At 40.2% G+C, this 24,930-nt stretch overlaps 1 protein-coding gene and 1 long non-coding RNA gene across 2 annotated transcripts in view; one reads left to right on the top strand and one right to left on the bottom strand.

Annotated features, from left to right (window-relative positions):
- The window catches only part of MORC1 (MORC family CW-type zinc finger 1), a 157,206-nt gene extending 139,768 nt beyond the window's left edge, over positions 1-17,438 (bottom strand). Inside the window, exons 1-4 of the mRNA XM_081573662.1 lie at positions 17,238-17,438; positions 12,935-12,988; positions 9,326-9,360; positions 2,433-2,501 (exon numbers count right to left, since the gene is read on the bottom strand). Of these exons, the coding sequence (XP_081429788.1) occupies positions 2,433-2,501; positions 9,326-9,360; positions 12,935-12,988; positions 17,238-17,302 (223 nt within the window). The 5' untranslated portion in view covers positions 17,303-17,438. The remainder of the gene's footprint in view (positions 1-2,432; positions 2,502-9,325; positions 9,361-12,934; positions 12,989-17,237) is intronic.
- A 4-nt stretch (positions 17,439-17,442) lies between these two features.
- LOC145539015 (uncharacterized) lies at positions 17,443-18,586 on the top strand. Its single transcript, XR_014077505.1, has 2 exons — positions 17,443-17,583; positions 17,861-18,586. It is a non-coding gene; the product is annotated as an uncharacterized LOC145539015 (long non-coding RNA).
- The last annotated feature ends 6,344 nt before the right edge of the window (positions 18,587-24,930 follow it).

Below are 24,930 nucleotides of genomic sequence, written 5' to 3'. Positions count from 1 at the left end.
AAGAAACAGGCATGCTCCAAGGGAAAGGAAAAGACAGAAATGGGTCTCCCAATTGGGCTACCTGAATACACACCCCAAATCTGTCCTTACGACCCTGTGTCAGGCTGGGTGCAGACATGCTATAGTGCAGTGGCATGGTTGTGTAAAGCCACTCCGCTTGTCTGAAGCTAACTGGACATTTTGTCACATGCTTTTATTAAGGGTTGACTATTAGATGAGGGTATCAATAATGATAGTATTAGCTACCCCTTATTGATCATTCAGTATATGCCAGGGACTACAGCATTTACTTTATTTGCACCACCTATTTAATATTTACAACAAGCCTACAAGGAACATATTATCTGCATGTTACAGATGAGGAAATTTAAGTTTCAGAAGTTTATGTAACCTTCCCAAGGTCACACTGATATATGGTACCCCCAGAACTACAACTCAGAGTTGTAGAAGACTAAATCCTACAGCTTTTATCACATACCTCACAGACTCTCGTGTATGGTGGCCAGAGTGCTGAGCACACAGACAGAACACTGAACAGGACAGACATGATCCCTGTCCTCAATAACCTTATGTCATGGAATGAGAAAAAAGCAGACAAACAAGATCCTTTCAGAGAGTATTAAGTGAAGGAAACAAAACCAGGAGAATGTTACAGGGAATGAACAAGAATGTAGTTTGCAGACAGAATGCTCAGGAAAGGCCTCCTTCATAAGGTGTCCTCTGACTTGAGATTCAAATGATGGAGGGCCAGCCAGGTGTGGCTGGGGTGCTATAAGCAAGGGAGTGCAAGATACAAGAAAAGGTCAAGGAGGTGGAAAGAGGCCAAGTAATGCAAGAAATTGAAAGTGTTGGGGAGTATGAATTTTACTGAAAAGTAATGAGAAACGACTAAGGGCTTTAATCAAGGGCATCACTATGATCTATTAAAAGAAAAAAATCCACTCAGGATTGCTGTGTGAGGAATGCACTAGAAAGAGGGCAAGGCTGGAAGTGGAAAGAGTTTGGACATCACCTCTTCCAAAAGGTTGAGACTGCTCCAACTCAGCTTGGACAACTGATAGATTCTATTTTCAGTCAACACTTGAGTTCCAATGTTAATAAAGAATTGCTCTCAACACTAGTGACCCTTCTTAAAATACAGCTGTATCTGTCAGCTGAAGTGTGGATTTCTTCTGAAGAGTTCAATATTTGTCACTTGTCTGTGTTTTGATTATTTTGTTTTTGGACCCATGTAAAGGAGTTGCTTCTTTTTTAAAGAATTGCCTTAGAATATATCACACATAGTCTTTGACTATTTAGACCAAGGGGGCCTTTCGAGACTTGAACATAATTGCTTTAGTTTTTATTCTGAGCTTCTATTAGCACTGATGATCATTCTTTCCTCTGGTGTGGAACTGACCAGAACACTTCCATATTATTTGAACTCCCTAACCGTTTGTTAAATCTGGCTTGTGGGATATACACAACTGTTATAAGAATTCTAGGAGGACTTCCCTGGTGGTCTAGTGGTTAAGAATCTTCCTGCCAAATCAGAGGACACAGATTCAATCCCTAGTCCAGGAAGATTCCACATGCTTCGGGGCAACTAAGCCCAGGTGCCATAACTACTGAGCCTGCACACCCTAGAGCCTGTGCCTTGCAACAAGAAAAGCCACCGCAATGAGTAAGCCCACACACCACTACCCTCACTTGCCACAACTAGAAGAAGCCTGCACACAGCAACGAAGACCAAGCACAGTCCAAAATAAAATAAATAAAACAAAGAATCAAGGATAAGGTATCTCAATTCATGAAAATCCTTTCCCTAAAGGAATAATATCTCAATTCCACAGCAAACAGTAATTTGTACCTACTATGTGCTGCCTTTTACTAGCCTTGAAGATACAAAGATAAATCATGCAATGCATAGCAGATGCTTTCACTATGATGAGAACATTCGATTGAAGCCACTAAACCTTTGAACACGCAGGGAAGAAACACAAACCACTAAAAACAAGGAAAGGTGACCTCTACACCTCAAGGTTAAGCAGAAAATTTTAAACAGCATAAAGCCACTTGAAACTGCCTCGGGTCTCTTGCAAGTAGTACCTGCAGGGTGTGCTATAGATAATCTCAGAGTCCATCCAATTACTGTTCGGTTCATTCATTCCCAGATGCTTTTCCTTATAAGAAATCTGTACCTTGCGTCTGTCATTTTTCCAGCAACACTGATTTACGTTCACTTTTGGTCTTGCTTCAGATGGTTACAATGAATTTACTCTGTCAGTGGGAACACGTAAGCCTAAAAAGCTCAACAATAAGTCTGGGGTTTATTTTCCCTAATAGCTCTATACCAGTTTTTACATAGATAGCTCAATTTATTCTTATTTATTTTATGGGTTTTCAGACTGTTTGTTCTAACAGGCAGGTAGGAATCTAGATAATTAACTTACCAGGGCTCATACCACATCCATCATCCAGGAAGCACAACATGAATCCACCCTGCAGTTCTTCATTATCCACTGTAAGGGAAAGCAGTTATTACTAATAAATAGTAGGCTTAATTTGTTCATCAGAAAGGCATGCTGCTCACATAATTATTTGTTCTCCCCAAATGCAGCCACTGAGTGACAAAGTTATGGCACAAGGAAGAAGCTCAGAAAGTCATCATGGCTATAGTTTCATGAGAAACTGCAGAGGGAAAACAATTATGCAACAAAAAGGCCTTAAACTGACTTAAAACATGTTAATAAACTACATATACAGCATGCGTGCAGCAGTCCATGGGGGCGCAAGGAGTCGGACACAGCTGTGTGACCACACAGCTGAACTGACCACATGACATGCCCTGTTTTGGAATCGGACTGGTCCTTTAAACTTCAGGTGTTTTCTCCCTGGAGGAGGGAATAAAAGGAGCCAGGGATGTGACTCCAGGATCTCTCTATCAAATTGATCAATACTGATACTCTTCCACCAAAGCACTAATTTTAAAGTCAATCCAGGTCATTCTTATTAAACTCACCAGGCTCTCTTCCAAGTAGCTAATTCCTGTAAGAGCCATTTGTGGCTGCTTTTTAGTAGCAGCAGATATTTACCTCTTGAAAATGTAAATATTTTTGAAAATACCTAAGTTATTTGGAATCAACTTTGATGATGAAGAGATATCATTCAATTACATAATATAATCTCTTATTTAAAAATTTTGAAGGTGTAACTGAAACTAATGAAGACTAATTTCAATGCACAGTTTGTAATGTGGCTCTCAAAGTAATTTCAACATTTGGATATATGAATTCTAGCAAGCCTCTCTCTTTCAATAACAACTTTATTGAGAAATAGATTATACACCAAAAAAGCTACACATATTTAACATGTACAGTCTGACACATTCTGACACAGGTAAATATCTGTGGAACCATCACATCAAGGTAGTGAACATAACCATCATCCCAGGCACCTCCTCCTGCCCCCTGAGGTCTCTCCCTTCTGACCCTTTCATGCTCTGTCACCCCCGCCCCATCTCCAGGCAGCCACTGATTTACTAATTCCATCTTTACAGATTCATTTCTAGCACACCAGTTAAGTCAACTCTGTGTTCAATGGTTACCTCTAATCTACATTTTTTAAATGTTCAAGATAATCTATAAATAAGTACCTAAAAATCTTACCTGAGCTTTCTGGGTTCATAATGTTATAGTCATGTGTCCACTTGTAATACCTCCCCTCCTCCAATTCACTTCCTGTTTACAAACCCTTTGGATCTCCCCAACCATCTCATTTCTGCAGCTCTTCTCTCTGTCTGATTTCTGGTCTGCTTACCTCAACTTCTGTGTCAGAATATTCCTACCCTCTTTACAAATTTGCTCTGTTCAGCCCTCCCCTGACTAAGGCTGATACTTCTCCACCATTCAACTCCAGTTGACTTCTCTGCACAATGCAGTAGTTCTCAACCTTGGCTGCACATGTGAATCATCAGGAGATAGTTTAACTGATCTCGGATGGAGTTTAGGAATAAAAGCTCTTCCTGATTACCCTAAGGTTTATCAGAACTGGGAACCACCTGACGCAAGTCTCAGGCTGTGCAGTTGCGACAACTGATTTTGCAGCTGCTGGTATATAGTTCTCATCTAAGAAAGCAAGGCATTTCTTTGGTGAATGGTAGAAAAGACTCAAAATTTCCAAGAGTTACATATGCATGCTCAGTTGCTCAGTGATTTCCAACTCTTTGCAACCCCAGAGGAGCCTGCCAGGTTTCTCTATCCATGGGATTTCCCAGGCATGAATGCTGGAGTAGGTTTCCATTTCCTTCTCCAAGGGATCTTCCTGATCCAGGGATCCAATCTGCATCACCTGCACTGGCAGGTGGCATCTTTACCACTGGTCCACCTTGGAAGTCCATACAATGCTTAATTGTTCTATAAATTCCAATGAGGGCTTATAGACAATCACAACTTCAAAATGTAATATTCCCTCCCCTAGTACTCACTCTGTGGAGAAGGCAATGGCAACCCACTCCAGTACTCTTGCCTGGAAAATCCCATGGACGGAGAAGCCTGGTAGGCTGCAGTCCATGGGGTCGCAAAGAGTCAGACACGACTGAGCGACTTCACTTTCACTTTTCACTTTCATGCACTGGAGAAGGAAATGGCAACCCACTCCAGTGTTCTTGTTTGGAGAATCCCAGGGATGGCGGAGCCTGGTGGGCTGTCATCTGTGGGGTTGCACAGAGTCAGACATGACTGAAGTGGTTTAGCAGCAGCAGCAGCAGCAGTACTCACTCTGAGGCTTGGCCTTGTTTACTTCAGTCCCTTAAAACTATGGATCCCAGATTGATTTCTACTATCGGTTAAGAGTGTGTGTGTGTATGTGCATGCGCACATGCACGCTTAGCCACTCAGTCATGTCCGACTGTTTGCGACCCCACGGACTGCAGCCTGCCAGGCTCCTCTGTCCATGGGATTCCCTAGGCAAGAATTCTGAGTGGGTTGTCATACCCTCCTCCAGGGGATCTTCTTCCTGACCCAGGGATCGAACCTAGGTCTCCTGCATTGCAGGCAGATTCTTCGTCATCTGAGCCATTGGGTAAGTATGCATGTCCAAAGCAAACCACATCACCTTCTCCCTCATCAGACTACCTTCTTCTTCTGGTGCTTCCTGCTCAATAAATGGCATCACTCTGCCATTAGGCTTTGGCTGCCTAAGTCAAAGTCTCAGGATCAAGTTCTCCACTTCCTTACCTGATGTAGAGACATGTCTTCTCAATTCCACCTCCTCATGTTTCTCAAATTTGACCACTTTCTCCATCCCCACGATACTAGCTTGGTTCAGGAAACCACCATCTCTCTTCTGGATTTCAGCAGCAGTCTCCACCCCCTCTACTCCTTGCTCCCACAAATGAGAGAGTACAGCCAGTCTGCAGCCAATCATATGTTTCACTGCTCTCCTGCTTATAACCCTTGCATGCCTTCCCACTGCCCATAGGATGAAAGCCAAATCAGTTAACAAATCTAGCTTGTCTTTCACAACCTGACCCTCCTACCTCTCTAGGATGGTTAATTTTATGTGTCAACCTGGTTAAGCTATGGTGTCAGTTGTTTGGTCAACTAGATATTGCTATGAAAGTATCTGAATATAATTAACATTTACAATCAGCTAACTGTAAGTAAAGCAGGTACCCTCTATAATGTGGGTTGGCCTCATCCATTTGGTTACAGGTTGTAAAAGCAAAGACTGAGGTTTCCCAAAGAAGTATCAATTTTCTGCCTCAAGACTATAGTATAGAAACCCTGCTTGAGTGTACAGGCTGTTGCCCTGCCTAAAGATTTATAACTCAAGACTGCATCATCAACTCTCACCTGGATTTCCAACCTGCCAGTTGCCCTGCAGATTTCACACCTGCCAGCCCCCATAATCAAGTCAGTCAACTCCTTAAAATAATGCTCCTCCTCCTCTTCCTCTCTCTCTACTATATGTCTATCAGATAGAATGAGAGAGACTGAGATAGACAGATAGATAGAGAGGGCAGAGAGAGTACGGGGTTGACAGAGATCTCTGTCTACCTACCAATGGTTCTGTTCCTCTGAAGAACCCTAATGCACCCTCCACCCACGCTCATCTCCTGCCGTCCTCTCCCCTGTCCATACTGCATTCTTCCACTTCCATACAAATAATCACCTTGGGCTTAATCTCGAACATCTCAAACAATTCTGCAACACTATCAGTGTCCTGTGTTCTCTCCAGATTCAAGCAACTATATATTTTTCTCCTTCACACTTTCCATGCTTGATTCTCCAGGCTCAGGCCTATTTTCCTTTCAGTCTCTAGTTCACATACTATTTCTTCTAGGAAGACTTCCTAATTCTTCCACATCATCAGATGGCCATAATGAATGTTTTCCTTGTAACTCATGTTTCCTACTTTTCAAAGTATATTCAAACACCTGTTGATGCATCCATTTCTCTTCCAGACAAGTGGTGGTTCTACTTTTTGGAACTCAGATAACTCAGAGATATGATGAAAGCTAAGGGCCTTCTACTCATAAAAGTGAAAGTGCATACTGTATTTTCCACAGATCCTTTACTAGGATGGTGATTTCTTAAAAGGAGGCACTGTGTATATTCATCACTTAGCCCAGAGCCTGCCACTTGGTAAGCACTAAAAAATGTACGGAATGAGTATCCATGTTTACTAGAACTAGCACACACAGACAGATAAAACAGCCATGTCTGAACAATTCAGCTTGGATTTTATAGCCCTAAAGTTAAAGGAAACTTAAGATTCGAAAGAAATTCACATGCCTCAGTAAATAATTTAAAAACTAGTCCAGTGCTTAATTTTGCACCCTGATATCAATTCTATCTATTGATGCATAAGCCTTTGCCCTAGTTTATTTTTTTCATTTTTTTAAGAAAAATCAATTTGCTAGGTTGATAGCCACATTATGGTTTGCAGCAATAAAAAGTTTTATAACATGAATAGGTAATTTTAAATTAAAAAACCATAAGTTCAGTTTTTCACAAAACACATAAAACCTAAATACAGAAAAAAGTGCCCCTTTTAATGCAAGCTGCAAAGATTCTTGTTTATTTTTTGTAATAATGCCAAGTGCTAGAGAAAGTGGGGTGAAGTGAAGACTGCCATGCCCCGCTGGTGTCCTGTACTCCCCCAAAAGAACATACTGTGTGAATTCTGATCATTTGATCACATTTGCTGAACTCTGTGATTCCAGATAATTCTTCTCAAGCCTTCAATCCTTTATCAATCATCTGTGTGCTCTGAATGAAATTCAGCTTGAATGTTTTCTCCCTTCTCCACCGTGAGGACCACTGCCTTTGTTTGAATCCTCATGAAATCTTCTGTAGATCATTCCACAGCCCCCCTTGTCCGCTATCCTTTCACACTTCTGCAAACCATCTACAAGCCATCCTGTAATCTCTTGCTGGAGTAGCTTTCTTTAAAAAGAAAAGAGCACATTTCTAATTTGCCAAATGACATTGCTCTAGACTATTGAATGGTCCACTAGCTACAGAAAGAAAATAACCTTAGCATGGTATTCAAGGTGCTCATCCATTTGGCTCTAAATCTTAGCTCTAGTCAACCTAGCCCAGTCATTGTCTCCTGGATGCTTTTTCTCCAAATATACATATGGCTCACTCCCTCATTGTCATTCAGGTCTTGACTGGCTTATTACCTATTTACAGTAAACTTCCCTAATCACCCCGTGAAAAATAGTACATCTTTCCCATCACTCTCTGTGCTCTTATTCTCCTTCTTTTTTTTTAAGCACTTATTATGGTCTGGTATATTATTTACTTGTCCACTTCTTTATTGCCTAGCTATCCTCACTAGAATGCATGTTCCATGAGTGCACAGGCTTCATCAAACATGGTGCTCCTTGCTTTGTCCCTAGCACCCAGAAAAACCGCTTGGCTCATTCGTAATAGACACTCAATAAGTTGTTATTGAATAAATGAATGAGTCTCCGAACTAGTCTACCTCCATTCTTTTTCTCACAATTATTCCTCAGACAGGAAAATTCTTCTCTTCCTACACTACTTCACACAAATCACATCCATATTTCAAACCCTGGCTCTTTAGTAAGAGGCATTCTTTCTCTGTGTTCCTACCATGCTTTGAGTTTTTCCTAGGCAAGAGACATTTATCCCATTTTCACTTATATAATTGGATATGGATAGAAGATCACTTTTTCTCCACTGCTGACATTTCCTCCTATGGGGAATGGAGTTCAATCAGCAGTGGTAAGGGGCCCACCCTTCTCTGTCCCTTGATCACCTTCTCCTGGAGCAATGAGCACATTCATCTGACTAGTAATCTGGGGAAGAATAACCTATGAGAAGGTGCAGCTCAAAACTCTCCTGTTCCCTCTGAGAGTGAGCTGCCTGCAGAGAGCACGGTGCCACTATAAAAGCGAGTGACTGGCGCTCTCCCACACCGAGCTCCACACTCCACCTAGAATTTATCAGCAATGAAGACCAACACTCTTATTTTATTTCTCAAACTTCTCAGAACCAGGGAGTAGAAAGGGAAAAAGAGTGGCATTTACTTTGTTTCCTCCAATCTTTCAAGATGTCCATGAACCAGAACCAAAACCTCTTCCTCATGGGCCAGAAGCACCCACTTAGCACAAAATCTTAAACACTTAGAAAACTGAATTGAACTGAGTCGTTTTTTAAATACTGATAAGGATTTACATCATGAACCACATCCTCTGGCCTGTGACCAACAGCCAATATTTACAGGAGAGCTGACAGAATCTGGATTGGGGATCAGCTTTAACACAACAGGTGTTTCTCCAGGTAGTGTTAACTACAGGACCGGATCACAAACCTAACTTCCTCTGTGTTCTAATGAAAAAAAACTAGTAAGTGAAACAAATATTTGGTGACTGAAAATTAAGTCAGTAAAGAAAGTATGCTTGGTTTGAATTTTATGGCCTTCCAACATTCATACTGCACATTCAGTTATGCACTTTAAAACTGTGATAAGTTAGGAATGACATATAGTTAATTATGAATACCCATCAAGTTAATATTCATTTTAAAATAAAACAGTTTTCCCGTGGCAGACAAACTGCTCCAAATCACTCTGCTGCTTTCACAAAACCCTGGAAGATCTAATTTTGTAAATGAGTCCCCTAACAAGTGAACAATTTCACTTAGAGTGTACTGTTCTCAACCTGGCTCCCCACAGGGTCCCTGAATTCACGAAGCACTTAGATTGCATTAATAATCTATAGAATGTGGTTTGATTTTCATGAAATAAAAGAAAATCAAAATAACTATGGGTTTTCCATTAGAAGAAAAAATAGAAAAGCAAATATGCTCACCTGAAAACACATCAAGTCTCGCAGCCCCTGCATCTCTGAAAACAATATAAAAATATTATTGCTTCAGATTGATATTGTGTTTTTGAAAATTACATTAATCTGAATTGCTCATGTGACAGATGATCTACTGTCAGATAACAAACAATGGAGAAATCCACTTAAATTTCTTTAAAAACAATTACTAAAATATTCTTCCCTGCATTTGTAGACTAAGATTTATGATCACTCATAATTTGAGAATGTTACAAAGCCTAAAACTCAGAAATTTAAAAGAAGAGATAGAATTTAGTGGTAGTTACATACAAGAAGCTCAAGAAAATGGATATGAACATTAAAAAAGTTGGTTGGAAAATAATCCAGAAATCATACAAAAATTTTCATATATTTTAAAACCAAAAAAATTGCTTATGTGTACCATATAATCACATTTTAAAAGAATATATATGATATACATGTGTGTATCTATAAGGAAAGAAATCAAATGTTAACAGTGGTTTTCTCTAGGTCAGAGGTTGACAATCTATGGTCTATGGGCCAAATCTTGACCATAACTATTTTTGTGAGTAAATTTAATGGAACACAATCATGACCACTTATTTACATATTGTCATTTACATATTTGTTTACATGTTGTCTACAGTCTGCCTTCACACTGTAATGGTACATCTGAATGGCTTCAACAGAGGACATGTGGCCTGCAAAGGTGAAAATACTTAATACCTGGCCTTTTACAGAGAAATAAGTTGTATACACTACCCGCCCCCGCCATGATGAGTTTACTACTGCCTTAGTTTTTTTCTTAGTTGTCTACAGTTCAAGGATACTATTTGTGTATTTTCATAAATTAATTTTTAAAGTAAAAACTTTAAAAGGCAAGGAAAAAGAGCCAGAAAATCCAGGTTTCCACATGAAAGCTGTGAGAGGAAGGAGGAAGACAATGAGGTCTTAACTGATGAGGAAGTGAGGATGTTGAGGAAATGGGGAATCTAGAAGGAAGCTCAGAATAGTAACAACCAATGGGACTCAGCCAGGGAAACCTAAGTGTCTCCCAAAATTTCTGTCAGTCTCAACCCAAAACCAGCCTAGGTCAATCAAGTCGGTACACTGTCCTCATTATACAAAGCTGGCCCCTTAGCTCCTTTCTCTACCCAACTGCTACTTCTAATGCCTCCTCCACAGAAATTCTGGAGTTACCATGGCAGTTTCTTGAGCATTTTCTATGTGACAAATTCTGAATGAGGTATTCTTAAACCTTCCCATCTAATCCTTACCACAACTCATGACACACAGGTATCATAATCTCCATTATATAAGCATACATTATACAAGGTACCATGTATACAATAATTGCTCAATAAATGCCACTGTCCTAAAATTATTTTCATAGAAACAGTTTCTTCACAGAGAAATTCCATGGGGTAAGACAAAGAAAAGTCATTCACCTTTATAACATGTTAAGACATTCATAGTATGCTTTGTACTTAAACCCAGGTACTTTCTCTCTGAACACCTGTTGTATTAGGAGTCCCCTAAGGATTTTCTTCTTGTCCCATTATATTTTTTCCTACTCTTTCCACAACATTCTTTTAATACCTTATAGTTCTAATTTAGACAAGTATAAGAAACCATCAAAATCTTGAATACAATGACATGAAATAACATCTCAGAGTAACACAGGGACTTTAAGAAGACCTTCATAAGATCGACAGAGTGTCTTGAGTAAGTCTGTTAAATAGCTTTATTTGTTGTCAATCACTGGCATCTAAGCCGTGGTGACAAACTCCAGTATCCCCTGAAGACAGACAAGTTGAGGAGTTCTGGCTGGCCACGGAGAATCCTGGGAATGGCAAAGCTGAAGACACAGGCTGGTCCCAAGAGAGCACCTGCTTACATGCCTGATCCTATTGAGTTGGTCTCAAAGTTGCTACATATAATCTCGGGGAATAAAAAGCATGGGATCCAGTTTGTTTGTTTGTTTGTTTGTTTCACATGGCACTGCATCTTCTCAAACTTTATAAACAATTTCTTCCTCTTATTCTTTATAAATACTGTACAAAGTTTCACTATGAGTCAAACATGAGGCAAGCTAGACTTGGTCAAGGTGCTACCAGATTACAAGTGCTGCTCAAAGAACTGCTCAATTGATCATATTTCTACCACTCCCCTGAGTCTGCAGTCAATCTTTCTTTGCCAGTCACTCTCCATAAACTAGTCCCATTGTTTGATTTCTTCTATACTCTGATATTACTTGCCTCCTTTGTTAAAATGAATAAGTGAAACAACTTTATAGGAGAAAAGACAGTTGGCAAAATGGGACCAGTACATTCTTTCACAGTTACAGGTATCAAGTTGCTGAAAACAGAACTTTGGTAGGACAGAGGGTTAGTGGATACAGGAATATTGCTTCAGAGCTTGAGCAGAAGCAAACAGCAGAAACCCTGCCCTCCTGTAGAGACTAACCACGAACATTCATGTGCAGTGGCCAAATCCCTGTTAACTCTATCTAAGTTGAGTTCACAGCTCTTCTGACCAACCAACTTTATGTTTTTCTTCTTTTCCCTCATTTTTTTGATTCCATTTGTTCTGCAGAGTTTCACGAAAAGAGGTGGTAGTGACTTTTTACTTAGTGTTGAGCTTTGCTGAACAGGAAGGAGGTCTTGATGGCTGGTTAAATGGCTACACCCTATGGTCACAGTCACCTCCCTTCTAAAGCTAAAAATGAGGGGAAAATGTAAAACACTGAAATACAGTCATCAATCAGTGGCAGAGAATATATTTATTAAATAAATAATATATAATATATACTGTGCTGTTGTCTTTAGTTGCTAAGTCATCTCCAACTCTTTACAACCTCATGGGCTATAGCCCACCAGGCTCCTCTGTCCGTGGGATTCTCCAGGCAAGAATACTGGACGGGGTTGCCATTTCCTCTTCCAGGGGATCTTCCTGACCCAGGGATCAAACCCACCTCTCCTGCACTGGCAGCAGATTCTTTACCACTGAGCCACCAGGGGAGCCCTGTGCTGTGCTGTTCTTAATCGTTCAGTACTGTGCGACAAATTGTGACCCCATGGACTGTAGCCCACCAGGATCCTCTATCCATGGGGATTCTCCAGGAAAGAATACTGGAGTGGGTTGCCTTACCCTCCTCCAAGGGATCTTCCCAACCCAGGGATCAAACCCAGGTCTCCCGCATTGCAGGAGGATTCTTTACCATCTGAGCCAACAGGGAAGCCCAAGAATACTGGAGTGGGTAGCCTTTCTCTTTTTCAGGAGATCTTCCTGACCCAGGAATCGAGCCAGGGTCTCCTGAATTGCAGGTGGATTCCCAGCTGAGCTACCAGGGAAGCCCCATTACATGGTTATTAACACAAAAACAGATGTCCAATTTACCAGCACTTCAAGTCTAATCATAAATACAAACTGAATAAAAATGAATAATTTCTCCCTTCAACTGTTCTTTTTCATATCATACCTTGATTTTATAGGAAATCAACTCATGAAGCATTCCAAGTGGAGAAAATAACATCATATTTTCATCTAATATGGCTAGACTTTATTAATGTCACAAAATTCCTTTGAATAAGCTTTGTTTACAATAAGCCTTACCTTGCATTGTCCAGCAACTCAGCTAGTGCTCCAAAAAGGAAACTGTGAGTGGTGCTAATGAAGAAATAGAGGGAAAATAAAAGTTAAACCAACTCTGTAATCAATGTAAAAGGTTCAAGACACATGCAGTGTTCTCTAGTTTGAGGCAGCTAATCAATTAAGAAGTTATTCTAGAAATTTCTCAGTACAGTCAAGATTTTGAAGTACACGTACTCCACGACAAATCCAGGGCTAAGAATCCTATCACCAAAATATCTCAGTTACTCCTAATAAAACAAAGACTTCAAGGACCTGACTGTACTTAGAGTTTGACATTTTAATATTGCTTTAGAAGCATTTAAGTTTTTCAGAGAATGTTTCATTAAAACTATATTATTTAAGGCCAAATAATTTCTGAAAAACCTTGACCAAAATCCAGACTTACTGAAAGACCTTAAGATTTCATCTGCGGACACACGTATTGGCAGGGTACCCCTGTCTGCACCACTAACCTACATTTTTCTGCGGAATCTTTTCACCTCGGAAAAGCCCACGCCTTAAATAATTTCACAGATGACCAGCATTCACTCTCCCCTGTATCCCTCCTGACAAGTCCTAGGCACAGAAAGCACTAGATAGCCATCACTGTTTCTACTTCGAAGGCTGAATGTTTCTCTGTGGGTGGAATCAAATCGCCTGCAGGTTCCCACATTTGCTTTCCATTTCCTGATGTGGATATTTCAATCGGCAACCTTAACACAGCATGAAGGGAAGATTCAGTCAGCAATTTCCTTTTTATATATAGGAAACAGGTAGCAGAAGCAGGAGAAACACATTTATCAACAAACATTTGCTCATTTGTCTAATATTATATCCTTCTCCGTTTCACTCTAATCTGTGAGTAGTTCAGAAGGGCCACTCACTGGTCTTTTTATGCCACTCCTGCATTATTAGAGAGAAATTAAGTTTGGCCCTATTTGCCAGATTTGGGATAGTTAGGATGACGGAAAAAGGAATCCTCAGGTTCTTGCTTCAATTTTATAAAACTCTCCAGTTTTGTTTGGATAACTAAATTGGAATTTAAAATGGAATTAAATTTTTTTTTAATTTAAACCTTTAAAAAACCTTAAATTCGTTAATTTTCAAAGACTTTGTTAATCCCCTCTAGTTTGAAAATATTATCTTCTTATGATAAGAGTGAAAAGCTTGGGTGCAAGTTTTAAAAAAACAAACAGCATAGATTGCAATTTTTGCTTTAATGACACAGAAATTAATAGACTGTCTTATATACAGCTATCATAGAGTGTTCTGTGATTTTTTTTTTTTCCCTGCAGAGTTGTTATGCATACTCACTGATTTCATTGTTTGACTTACAAACATCTACCTTTGCTTTCAAAATGTTAGTATTTTAACATTTTGATATGTTAAAATATGGTTAGTATTAACCATCTGTAATTTCCTTCATTTCTCAATAAAGAAATAGCATAGGATGGTCAACAATTAAAAAAACCAAACCTGTTCATTTGTACAGGAGAAAGGATCATCTGCAATGTCTCAGCAACCCCAAATACCCCAGACCACAGGACAACACTGTAGCCAAAAATTTATTTTTTAAAAATGCACACATATATCTATTTTGGGAATCTTAAATTATAAACCCATGCTGGTGACAGCGGGATCTCTTGACTCTAGTCAGCTTTCAAATTTTTCATTAAAATAAACCCACTAATACAATTGTTGCAAAAAGGTGTCCTTCAATCAAAAGAAATTTAGTACTTAAAAATCTAAAATACAGCAAAAGAAAAGTGTCAGTGATATGCTTTACAAAAGCAGTACTTCAAACCATAAGCCTTTCTAAACAATCCTTCAGAAAAGTAACTTCAATCATTCTGACCAAAAAAAAAGAAAGCCATATAAGCTTCTGTACTATTTCACTCAAGACTTTTACTGACTTTCTGCCATGTGCCAATGTGGGCAGACATGGTCTCTACACTTTAGGGGCTCAAGCTAGTGGGGGATATGAAAAATACACAAGTAAAACATATAAAGATGATAACACAGATTATGATTTGGTGCCATAGAGGAAGAGTGATGCGGAAGAGTCTGCTGAGGAAGGCAGAGCCTCTCCCACAGAAGACATGGACTGAACCCTGGAAGATGAGAATTCAGTCCCTTGCAGAGCTAGAGTGGAAACCCTCTAGCAAGAACAGGAAGTGCAAAGTCCTTGAAGCAGAAAAGAGCAAAGGAGGCCAGTCTGCTCTCGCCACAGTAAACCTAGGAGATCACACTGAGAAGTAGGATGGTCAGGTCATGTAGTACCTCCTTCTCCACAGTTAGGAGCTCATACTTAGTCCACACACAACTGGAACCCATCTTTGTGCTTTAATAAAGTGACGTATCTGGTGTAAGTTTTTAAAAGCTCACTCTGGCAGCTTTCAGAAAAACTGATCACAGGGGAGCAAGAACAGGAAGCAGAGAATCTAGTTTAGAGCCTGTGTGATATCCAGAAAGGAGATGGCATTAAATATGAAGAGAAACAGATGAATTTGAGACACAAGAGATAGCATGAAGAGGACTTGAGGAAGGATTGGATTTGAGGGTGACGCAAAGGAGGAATAAAAAAAAAATCACTGCTGTTTTACTGAGGTAAGTCTCAGTAAAGGCAAGTCTCAATCAAAAAATCAACTCGAACTACTGTATGATGACCCTTATATGTAGAATCTAAAAAGAAATGATACAAATGAACTTATTTACAAAACAGAAACAGAGACTCACAGACTTAGAAAACAAACTTATGGTTGCCTGGAAGTAAAGGATAGTTAGGGAGTTTGGGATGGACGTATACACATTGCCATATTTAAAATGGATAACCAACAAGAACATACTGTATAGCACACAGAACTCTGCTCAATGTTAATGTGGCAGCCTGGATGGGAAGGGAGTTTAAGGGAGAATGGATACATGTATATGTATGGCTAAACCCCTTCACTATTCACCTGGAACAATCATAACATTATTACTCGGCTATACCCCAATACAAAATAAAAAGTTAAAAAAAAATCTTATCCCAGGGACCTGAGAGCAGGCCAAGTTGTGGCTGATTTTGTTGCTGCTGCTTCATGCTGCTGTCACTTTTGTTATTAAGTTAACAGACCACCAACTGATAATGGGGTGGTTTGAGGGAGGTAGTTTGGGGATGAGGAGGTGGCTAGGGAGCAAAATAGCTGCAGAAACTATACAAAAACGAGGCTAAAGAACTTTCTAAGGTAAAATCCAGCCTTTCCAGCACTCGTAATTTTTCTTCCACTTACTCAAAATTACTAGCTCTTCATCTGACTTCTACCTCAGCTAACGTTTAACATTTTGTACCATCCTTTCCAGCTTAAATCATTCTCCATCTCCACGATAACAAGTTAAAACTAAGTACCTGCTGAATACTGCCTGGGTGTTTTCTTTTGTGGTCTGTAAGAAGTACACTGTTTGTCCCAAGCAGCAAGGCCTGGTTTCTTCACACTTCCATTGCTGTTGCTTCAGTTCTACTACATTCTTTCTATCAACCAGGACTTTTGGTAAACCCAAATTACTAAAAAGGTTCCCCAAAATCAACCTAGCACTCACTGCTAGGCTTTGTACTGGAAATAACAGATGAGAAAAACACTGTCATTTGCCTCTGCCATGTGAATATTCGAAATAAACTCTAAGAGTATTCAAAAAGGATACTGGCCTGACAGAAGAAAAGTGTCCTAGTAAGAACTGGAATGTGAGATTCCTGTCTTTAAAGAGGTTACACTTTCAGAAAGACTCAGAGGCAACAGAAGCTGGAATCAATAAACACAAATTGCTCTCTGGCTTTAGTCACTCAGTCGTGTCCGACTCTTTGTGACCCCATGGACTGTAGTCCCCCAGGCTCCTCTGTCCATGGAATTCTCCAGGCAAGAATACTGGAGTGGGTTGCCATTGCTCTCTGGGGGGCAACTTTAATCTTTAAAATGTCAGCGTGTTCGGTAGAGAAATGACTATAGACAGGCCAAGTTGGTAGAATGAGGCTTCTGCTGACCTACAATTAAATAGTTTTGTTTAGTGATTAATGTGGGGCCTTCCTACCACTTGGTGTTCATTGAAGAGTGCCACAGGAGTTCTGCCTGGTTTAGAATATACATCTTCATCACTTTTTCATTGCTTAAAAAAAAAAAAGCATATACATTTTAAATAAATCCATAAATCAGTGATACCGAGTTCCTTTTTTTTTTAAAGGGCACTTGGCGAGGAGATGGGCATTGTGTGGAAAGCCTCCCCACCAATTCGGCTACACGGGGGCACTCACGAGTTGGCGTGGATGAAATCCAGATGCAGCTGGGCCCTGAGCAGAGCAGCATACTTGTCGCCCATGTCCTGGAACGCGACCTGCGCGGCCCTCGGAGCCCAAGCCTAGGGGCCCAGCAGCGTTCTGCGCAGCTCCACGCCCACGTCCAGGCCCACGCCCACGCGCGGACTCCCTGTGCTGCGAGCACGTGCTCCCCCTGGCGGCCAGACCGCGAGGCTCACCCTGCCCTGGGTGTCTCCCAGACGTTAGGCGAGCGTCTGGTAAGGGAAGCCTGTTGCTGATATTGGATCCACCTGGTGAGGCTAAGGAGGCTGAGCTAGACTCCTCTTCCCGAATTGAGGTTTAGGTAACCATACTAAACACTCGTTCTCTGTTATTCTCCAACTGGGAAATAGAGCCCAAGGCTGGGGCTATAATTCGATCAGAAATGATCACACACAGAGACACACAAAACCACACAGAACTGGAAGAACGTGTGGCGAGGTCGGTAAAGGAGCAGGAAAGGCAGGCGAGAACAAGGGTAGTCTCCCTTGTGTGGCTGTCACACAGCAGAGGTAAAGGCGCTTGTGTTCTCACTCAGCACTTAACCTGTGTCACTTGGGCTGTGTTTTCTTCACTTGAAGGAAAGAAAGAAGAAAAGAGATCCGCCAGAGACAGAAAGGAAAGAACTAAAAGCCGTCAGAACAGAATGCTGAGACTTGTATCCCGAGGGAACCGTTTTCACTCGTCAGCTGACATTCAGCTCAACTATTTGACATCCTGGCTGGGCTTAAAGAACAGACATTCTGTATTGTTCCAAACGACAGAACTGGGAAAGTGGGAGGTGGAAAGAGAGAGGTTGGGGATAAATATAAGGAAGGGCTGTGTATGCCAGCTGTCCAAAAGGGGACACAAAGCAGAGTTGCCAATACCCAAGCTGAAACAGGATTTCTCAGTGATGTGTTATGGAAAGGTCCTGCTGCAATGAGAAATTAATAGAACTGGTTGGCCTCTAATTGCTCAAACTCATTTATTCTAACACAATATGACTTGCAAATAAGGTAGTTCAATAGTACTAGCCAGGAGTTTTATATGAGAGTTTTAAAATCAGAAACAAGTATCTATGGAATAAGAAAGTTGAACTAGATGTGTTGGTGATTTAAAGGCATTACACAAGCAATGAGGCTCACAAAAAAGAAAAAAACAATATCAGCTTTGGGGTGCTCATTCTACTTCTAGAGAAAGAAGTTTATCGGTTACTACATTTATAAGACTCAATAGAGGAAGAAAGAATTTGAATGGCAACCCAAGGACACATGATGCTCCACTTTAATTTGAAAACTGCAAGTAAATATAAACATTTCAAGTAATCTTCCTGATTGCATTTTTGTTTTAACAGTGGCTATGATGGTGTTTTGATAGCAAAATTCTCTTTACTAAGCAACGTGAACTATCTTTCCAATTTTTCCTTTCATAGAACTTCAGTGAAATATGACATTTTATTTTCATTTTATGGGTAAGAAAAGCTTGACGAGCCTCTTCTGGATTTATTTTACTACCCCAATTTCCAGCTGCTACCTCAAAGCAATTTACTATTGGGAGGGCACCAGAACCACAAGCCTGTAATTAGTAAAGGGCTGTGATACCTAATTTCTACCAGAGGGAAGGATGTGATTATCACAGAAGCACTCGTTCTAATAATCTGAGCAGAGCAGTGAGTGGGCAGTCCTAAAACACTAGACAGTACTAGACAGTACTGTTGGCCCAGATGACAGGAACACAGGGGGATCTGTTAGACGGTGCTAATAAGAGTCCTGAGATCACTGTATGTGCGTGCTCAGTCACTCAGTCATGTCTGAGTCTCTGCAACCCCGTGGACTGTAGCCCGCCAGGCTCCTCTGTCCATGAGATTTTCCTGCCAAGAATACTGGAGTGGGTTGCCATTTCCTCCTCCAGGGGATCTTCCCGACTGTACACAATCCACCAAAAGTCTTTTCCCCATTTCAATTCCACTTCACCACACTGCTGCCATAGAGGACATTCCTGTTCCTCTTTAAGGTATACTTTTGGAATTGCCTCTCTTAGTCACCTCCTGCAGCCCTGCCTCAAGATTCATTTTAACATTCAGTTCAGTTCAGTCGCTCAGTCGTGTCCGACTCTTTGTGACCCCATGAACTGCAGCACACCAGGCCTCCCTATCCACCACCAACTCCCAGAGTCCACCCAAACCCATGTCCATCGAGTCGATGCTATCCAACCATCTCATCCTCTGTCTTCCTCTTCTCCTGCCCTCAATCTTTCCCAACATCAGGTTCTTTTCAAATGAGTCCACTCTTCGCATGAGGTGGCCAAAGTATTGGAGTTTCAGCTTCAACATCAGTCCTTCCAATGAACAACCAGGACTGATCTCCTTTAGGATGGACTGGTTGGATCTCCTTGCAGTCCAAGGGACTCTCAAGAGTCTTTTCCAGCACCACAGTTCTTAAAGCATCAATTCTTCAGTGCTCAGCTTTCTTTATAGTCTAACTCTCACATTCATACATGACCACTGGAAAAACCATAGCCTTGACTAGATGGACCTTTGTTGGCAAAGTAATGTCTCTACTTTTTAATATGCTGTCTAGGTTGGTCGTAACTTTCCTTCCAAGGAGTAAGCGTCTTTTAATTTCATGGCTGCTATCACCATCTGCAGTGATTTTGGAGCCCAGAAAAATAGTCAGCCACTGATTCCACTGTTTCCCTGTCTATCTGCCATCAAGTGATGGGACCAGATGCCATGGTCTTAGTTTTCTGAATGTTGAGCTTTAAGCCAACTTTTTCACTCTCCTCTTTCACTTTATTTCATGATAAAAATAAATACCAGGGAAATAGCAGAGAGGCGAGATCTTAAATGAGAACATCATCTGCTCATCTTATGGTTGATCCTGATGTTAAGGACAGTCAATCTGGGATAACTAAACATTTCAACTTTGCAACATTCATGTACTAGTCACAAACGATGGATCAAATCTTTCAGACTCCACTTTCTCCCTATAACTTAAATAGTTGTGTATGAACCAGCATTTAATTACACAAACATGTTTAAACTCAAGACAAAGTTAATAAACATAAAAAAAAAATGCTTGTGCCTATCAACCATGCACACTGTTATGCCATCTCCAAAGAACTGTAAGAAATAAGTTCAGCATATGATGATAAACACAGAAAGCAAATGCCATTTAGGTGCTACTATTTAAAGAGGCTAATGACCCTCAACTGATAATAGTGAAATATCTCTGGAAGCAATTCACACCCTTCTTTCTCATTTTCTTGCTTTTGTGTGAATCTAGTCAGTGTATTTTCATCTCTTCCAGTCTACTCCATGTTAGACAGTGGTGGAGTTTTCATTACAGAAATTCTGTTATGCATATAATTGACCACCTTTATATTCCAGGTATTCAGCCCTGCGATAAGCACCCCTGGAGATGGTGGCAAATATGAGGCCCAAAGCGTGCCCAGAGAATAATGATGGTATTAAATAAGTTAGAAAATACAGTATTCACTCTGGGTTGGCTAACCCAGTAGCCATTTTCCCAATTTTCCTCTTTCTATTCTCAAAGCTGAAAATATGCTTTTCTAGACTCCCCTATAGCAAGAGTGGCCATCTGACTCAGTACTCATAAATAAGATAAAAGCAGACCACATGCTGAGTGGTTTCTAGAAAACCACTAGATAAAAGGCAGAGGCGGGGCTGGTTCTACCTTTCTTTCCTGTTTCTGCCTTAAGCACAGGCACAACACCAGAATTTGTGTTGTCATTTGCATCCATGAGGGGAAGTTCAAGAGAACTGTATGAAGCAGTCCCAAGCATTCTTGAATTACTAAACCAAAGCCAGAAGTCACTCACCTTGTTTTTTCATTATGAAATAAAACTTAATCTTTATTAGTTTGAGTAATTATAATTGGATTTTCTTTTAGTTGTAGCCAAAACTGTTACTAACCAATAGAGAGACAAAGATTAATGCTAGAAAGCACCAGAAGCATAACTTCTTTCCATCATTGGGCAGATTATTGATTATGATCTGTTATTTATGTCTTTTCATGCCAGAAGTGGTAAATGTGAGTTGAGAAGAAGACATTTGCAGGAGCCATTAGAACAAAGAGATAGAAAGGGGGGAGATGTGTGTGTGTGTGTGTATACAGAATATTGTAACTAGAACTGTTAGATTGAATCACAGGAAGAGACAGTGTTGGCCAGACCAGTAAGGAGAACATTAAAGAGAAGTTGGAGCGTCAGTGTGAGATTTATGTTTAGTATGATGTATAATTTGGAGCTGTTATTGCCTCATGTAATGAATCACTTATTTGGTGAGAGCCAACTCCATGGAAAGCTCCAAAAACATAAAAGTGAAAATACCTTGCTTCTTCCTTCGAGGTGTTACAGTTTAATACAGGCAGACTGTATCAGATTTCAATGTAGGAAAAAGAAACTATTCCAGGTACACCAGACACCAAGAAATATAATAAAGGGAAATAGATATTGACAGAACCCATGGAGCAGATAGAAGGGCCCGAATTAGGGATCCACCACAGGAGAGCTGAGTTCAACCTTGCACCGTGAAGCAGAACAGAGGGCAGCAGTCTCCTGATGCCGCTGCTACGAGTGTCTCCAGCTACCCACGAGTATGGTTTCCACATACAGGAATACTAAGGCTGGTCATTGCCTCTGTGCACTCGCATCTCATGTCCTGCAGGATAGCAGCCAAACAAAGCAATATTTTTCACATCCAGAATCTAAGAATATTTTCTAGTTTTTTAATCTCTCTAACTGGAGATATTAGAGAAAAGATACATGGTGACTAAGGGAGACAATGCACAGTTTCCACCACATTGATGAACTTTTAAAGCCTCTATTAGTGCATTAAAGTGTTACAGGTCCTTTGAGAGAAGTTCCGACTGCAGGAAGGGAGGTGGGTTAGGAAAGATTTCAAAGAAGTGGTGGGACTTGAACAGTACTTTGAAAGATGATCTTACATCTGCTAGATGAACAGAATCAGGATTGCCATGCTAGGTAGAGTGCTCAGTTGAAAAAAGGAAAAGCGTGAGGCTACGCAGACATTCAATAAACAGCTCATCATGTCTGGAGTGTGGGGTGCAAGCTGTAAGAATACTGGGGAGGAAGTGGGAGTCAGATCATGGTGGACTCTGAATCTGCACCGAAGAATTTGGAATGGCTCCTATGGGGGTGGGAAACCAGAGTCAGGCCTTCAGGAATGGAGTGCTATGAGTGAATTTGTGGTTCATAAGGATCACTCTGGATGCATGTGAATACTAGGTTGGAGGAGTTCAAGCCTAGAAGAAGGAAGGCCAGTTAGCAGAGTATTGCAATAGCAAGTGAGGAATAACATCTTGAGCTGGGGAGAATTTGATGTTACAGGGAAAAGCAATGGACTGGTTGCCCTGGTAGCTTCGATAGCTATAAAGGTCATCTCTAGAAGATTTGCAATAAAGTGGAGAAGAAATCATGGAGATAAGGACTAGAGAGAAAGGGATGAATATGAAAGGCCTTGATTAGGAAAATGTGGAAATTGAATTTCTAAGTAAGATCACAAGATACTAGCAAATGCAGGGAGAAAATACAAATTTGGTTGGCTTAACTTAGTTCTTCAGGTGTCTGAGTGAAGCAGGAAAAAATAAAAGGGCAAGTTACTCCATGGTTTGGTTTTAAAGTTGAAGTCCTGGGGAGATGGTCTTGCTCCTGCCAGTATTAGGTAAGTCACCCAAAATTACCAGTTTGAAAGGTAGACGAGAATAAGTTCATGTTTGTGATGTTAGGATTTCGCATTACACAGCATATCCAAGTAGAGGATTGTCTGTTCATTTTAAATAAATATGTGTTTTTTCTGTCTTAAATGGAGTTAGCTAACAATAGGTTATCATTTTTCAATGTAATATAATTTTGTGTTATGAAAGATATTAGTGGAATTATTGAGCTTTGTGTGCCTCTGAAGTCAGAGGCTGAGGAGCTCATGGGACTGGAAGAAACTGGTTAAAGACACCAGAGAAAAAAAAAAAAAACACACTTAGGGAAATGTATAGAGAAATGTGGCTTTTTTTAAAACATGAGTTAATACTGTCAAAACTGATTCAAAACAATCTGCAAATAACTTTTCTGTACCGAACCCCCATTTAAACGTGGATGTCTAATTTCTGAATTGAGACTGCATATCAACTCAATAGGCTTCTAAGAATTATACACTAGCCTCACCCTGAAAAAACAAGACAATGTTTTCTAGAATTGTATTTCCTGGGATTTGTTCATAGAAAATGAAGGGGAAATAATGCATCCAGATCCCTCTCAAACTTGTTCTGCCTTCTTTCAACAAAACTGGTTTTAGCTACAAAACAAAATTAAAGTTACAGATACAGAAAACAGACTAACAGTTACCAGGGGAAAAGGGAGGGGGAGAGGTAAATTAGCAGACTGGGATTGACATATACACACTAATATATATAAAATAGATAGTTAATAAGAACCTGCTGCATAGCACAGAGAACTCTACTCAATACTCTGTAATGGCCTATGTGGAAAAAGAATCTAAAAAAGAGTGGATACATGTATGTGTATAACTGATTCACTTTGCTGTACAAAACAAACACAGTATTGTAAATCAACTATACCCCAATAAAAATTAAAAAGAGAAAAAAGTCACTGCAAATAGCCAAATTTGGAATGCAAAGTGATGAAACAACACACACTGATCTTTGAGACACTCTAATAAAAGCCTTTAAAAGTTCAAAGGTAGGAAAAACCTTCACATATGTAAGTAAGACTTGTACCCTGACCTTTGGGAGCACAGCACTTACAGATGTGCAATGAATCACTGACAGATCAGAAGTAAGCACACGTTTCCTGCTGTGGCAAAAAAAGAACCAACTCTTAAAATTTCTTATCTAACTCAAACTTCAGACCTTTGAAATGAAACAAATTATCCCCTATGGTCTCCAGCAGACAATTTTCAGTCTGGGGACCTTCCATACCCATAATTGTATTAACTTCCCCTCATATCATACCACCGTAACATCCAGAAAATGCCTGGTATATTTCAGATACTTAAACTTTTGCTTCTAATGTAAAATGTGCTATTTTTACTATTATTATATCTCTCCCATATCAAATTGCCAGGCTTCTGTTATTTGAGGTAAGCTCAAAGAATATCGTAATAATAAAAAACGTTTTTAGAGCAGGGACAAATTTTGTCTATAATCAAAGCTGCACAACAGTGTTAGAATAGTTTTTGGTTTTATTTCTTTTACTGTTGAACTTCAGTTATCTTTGTTCTACCATAAATACAAAAACAAAGTAATGCAAAAAAATCCAACACATAAAAGAAATGAGCCTGTGATGTGTTATCAGGGATCTTCTATCACCAGCCTAACAATCCACCATCTTGTTATTTGTAGCCTGAAATTTCCTCAACAAGGTGTGAAACCTTTCATTTCACAGATACTGCTGGGGAAAATAATAGGGTGTGGTGGAGAAGAATTACTGAATGTGGGCTGAATACAGGAGTAGCTAGTCTCAGGGTTCCCTGTTCAAACACTGATGCCATCCTGCTCAGATGTACTCGCCAGATACCCCTCCCTTGGATGGGGACTGGAGCATTGTCCAAAAGGGGCAACTTGCTCTCTTCACCCCAGTAACATGGTTTAATGATGGAGCACCTTCCTGAGTG

Source organism: Giraffa tippelskirchi, chromosome 2 (genome assembly GCF_054371585.1).
Source record: "Giraffa tippelskirchi isolate mGirTip1 chromosome 2, T2T-mGirTip1v1.2.pri, whole genome shotgun sequence".
Lineage (NCBI taxonomy): Eukaryota > Metazoa > Chordata > Mammalia > Artiodactyla > Giraffidae > Giraffa > Giraffa tippelskirchi.
This window is presented reverse-complemented; position numbering and strand designations above follow the sequence as displayed.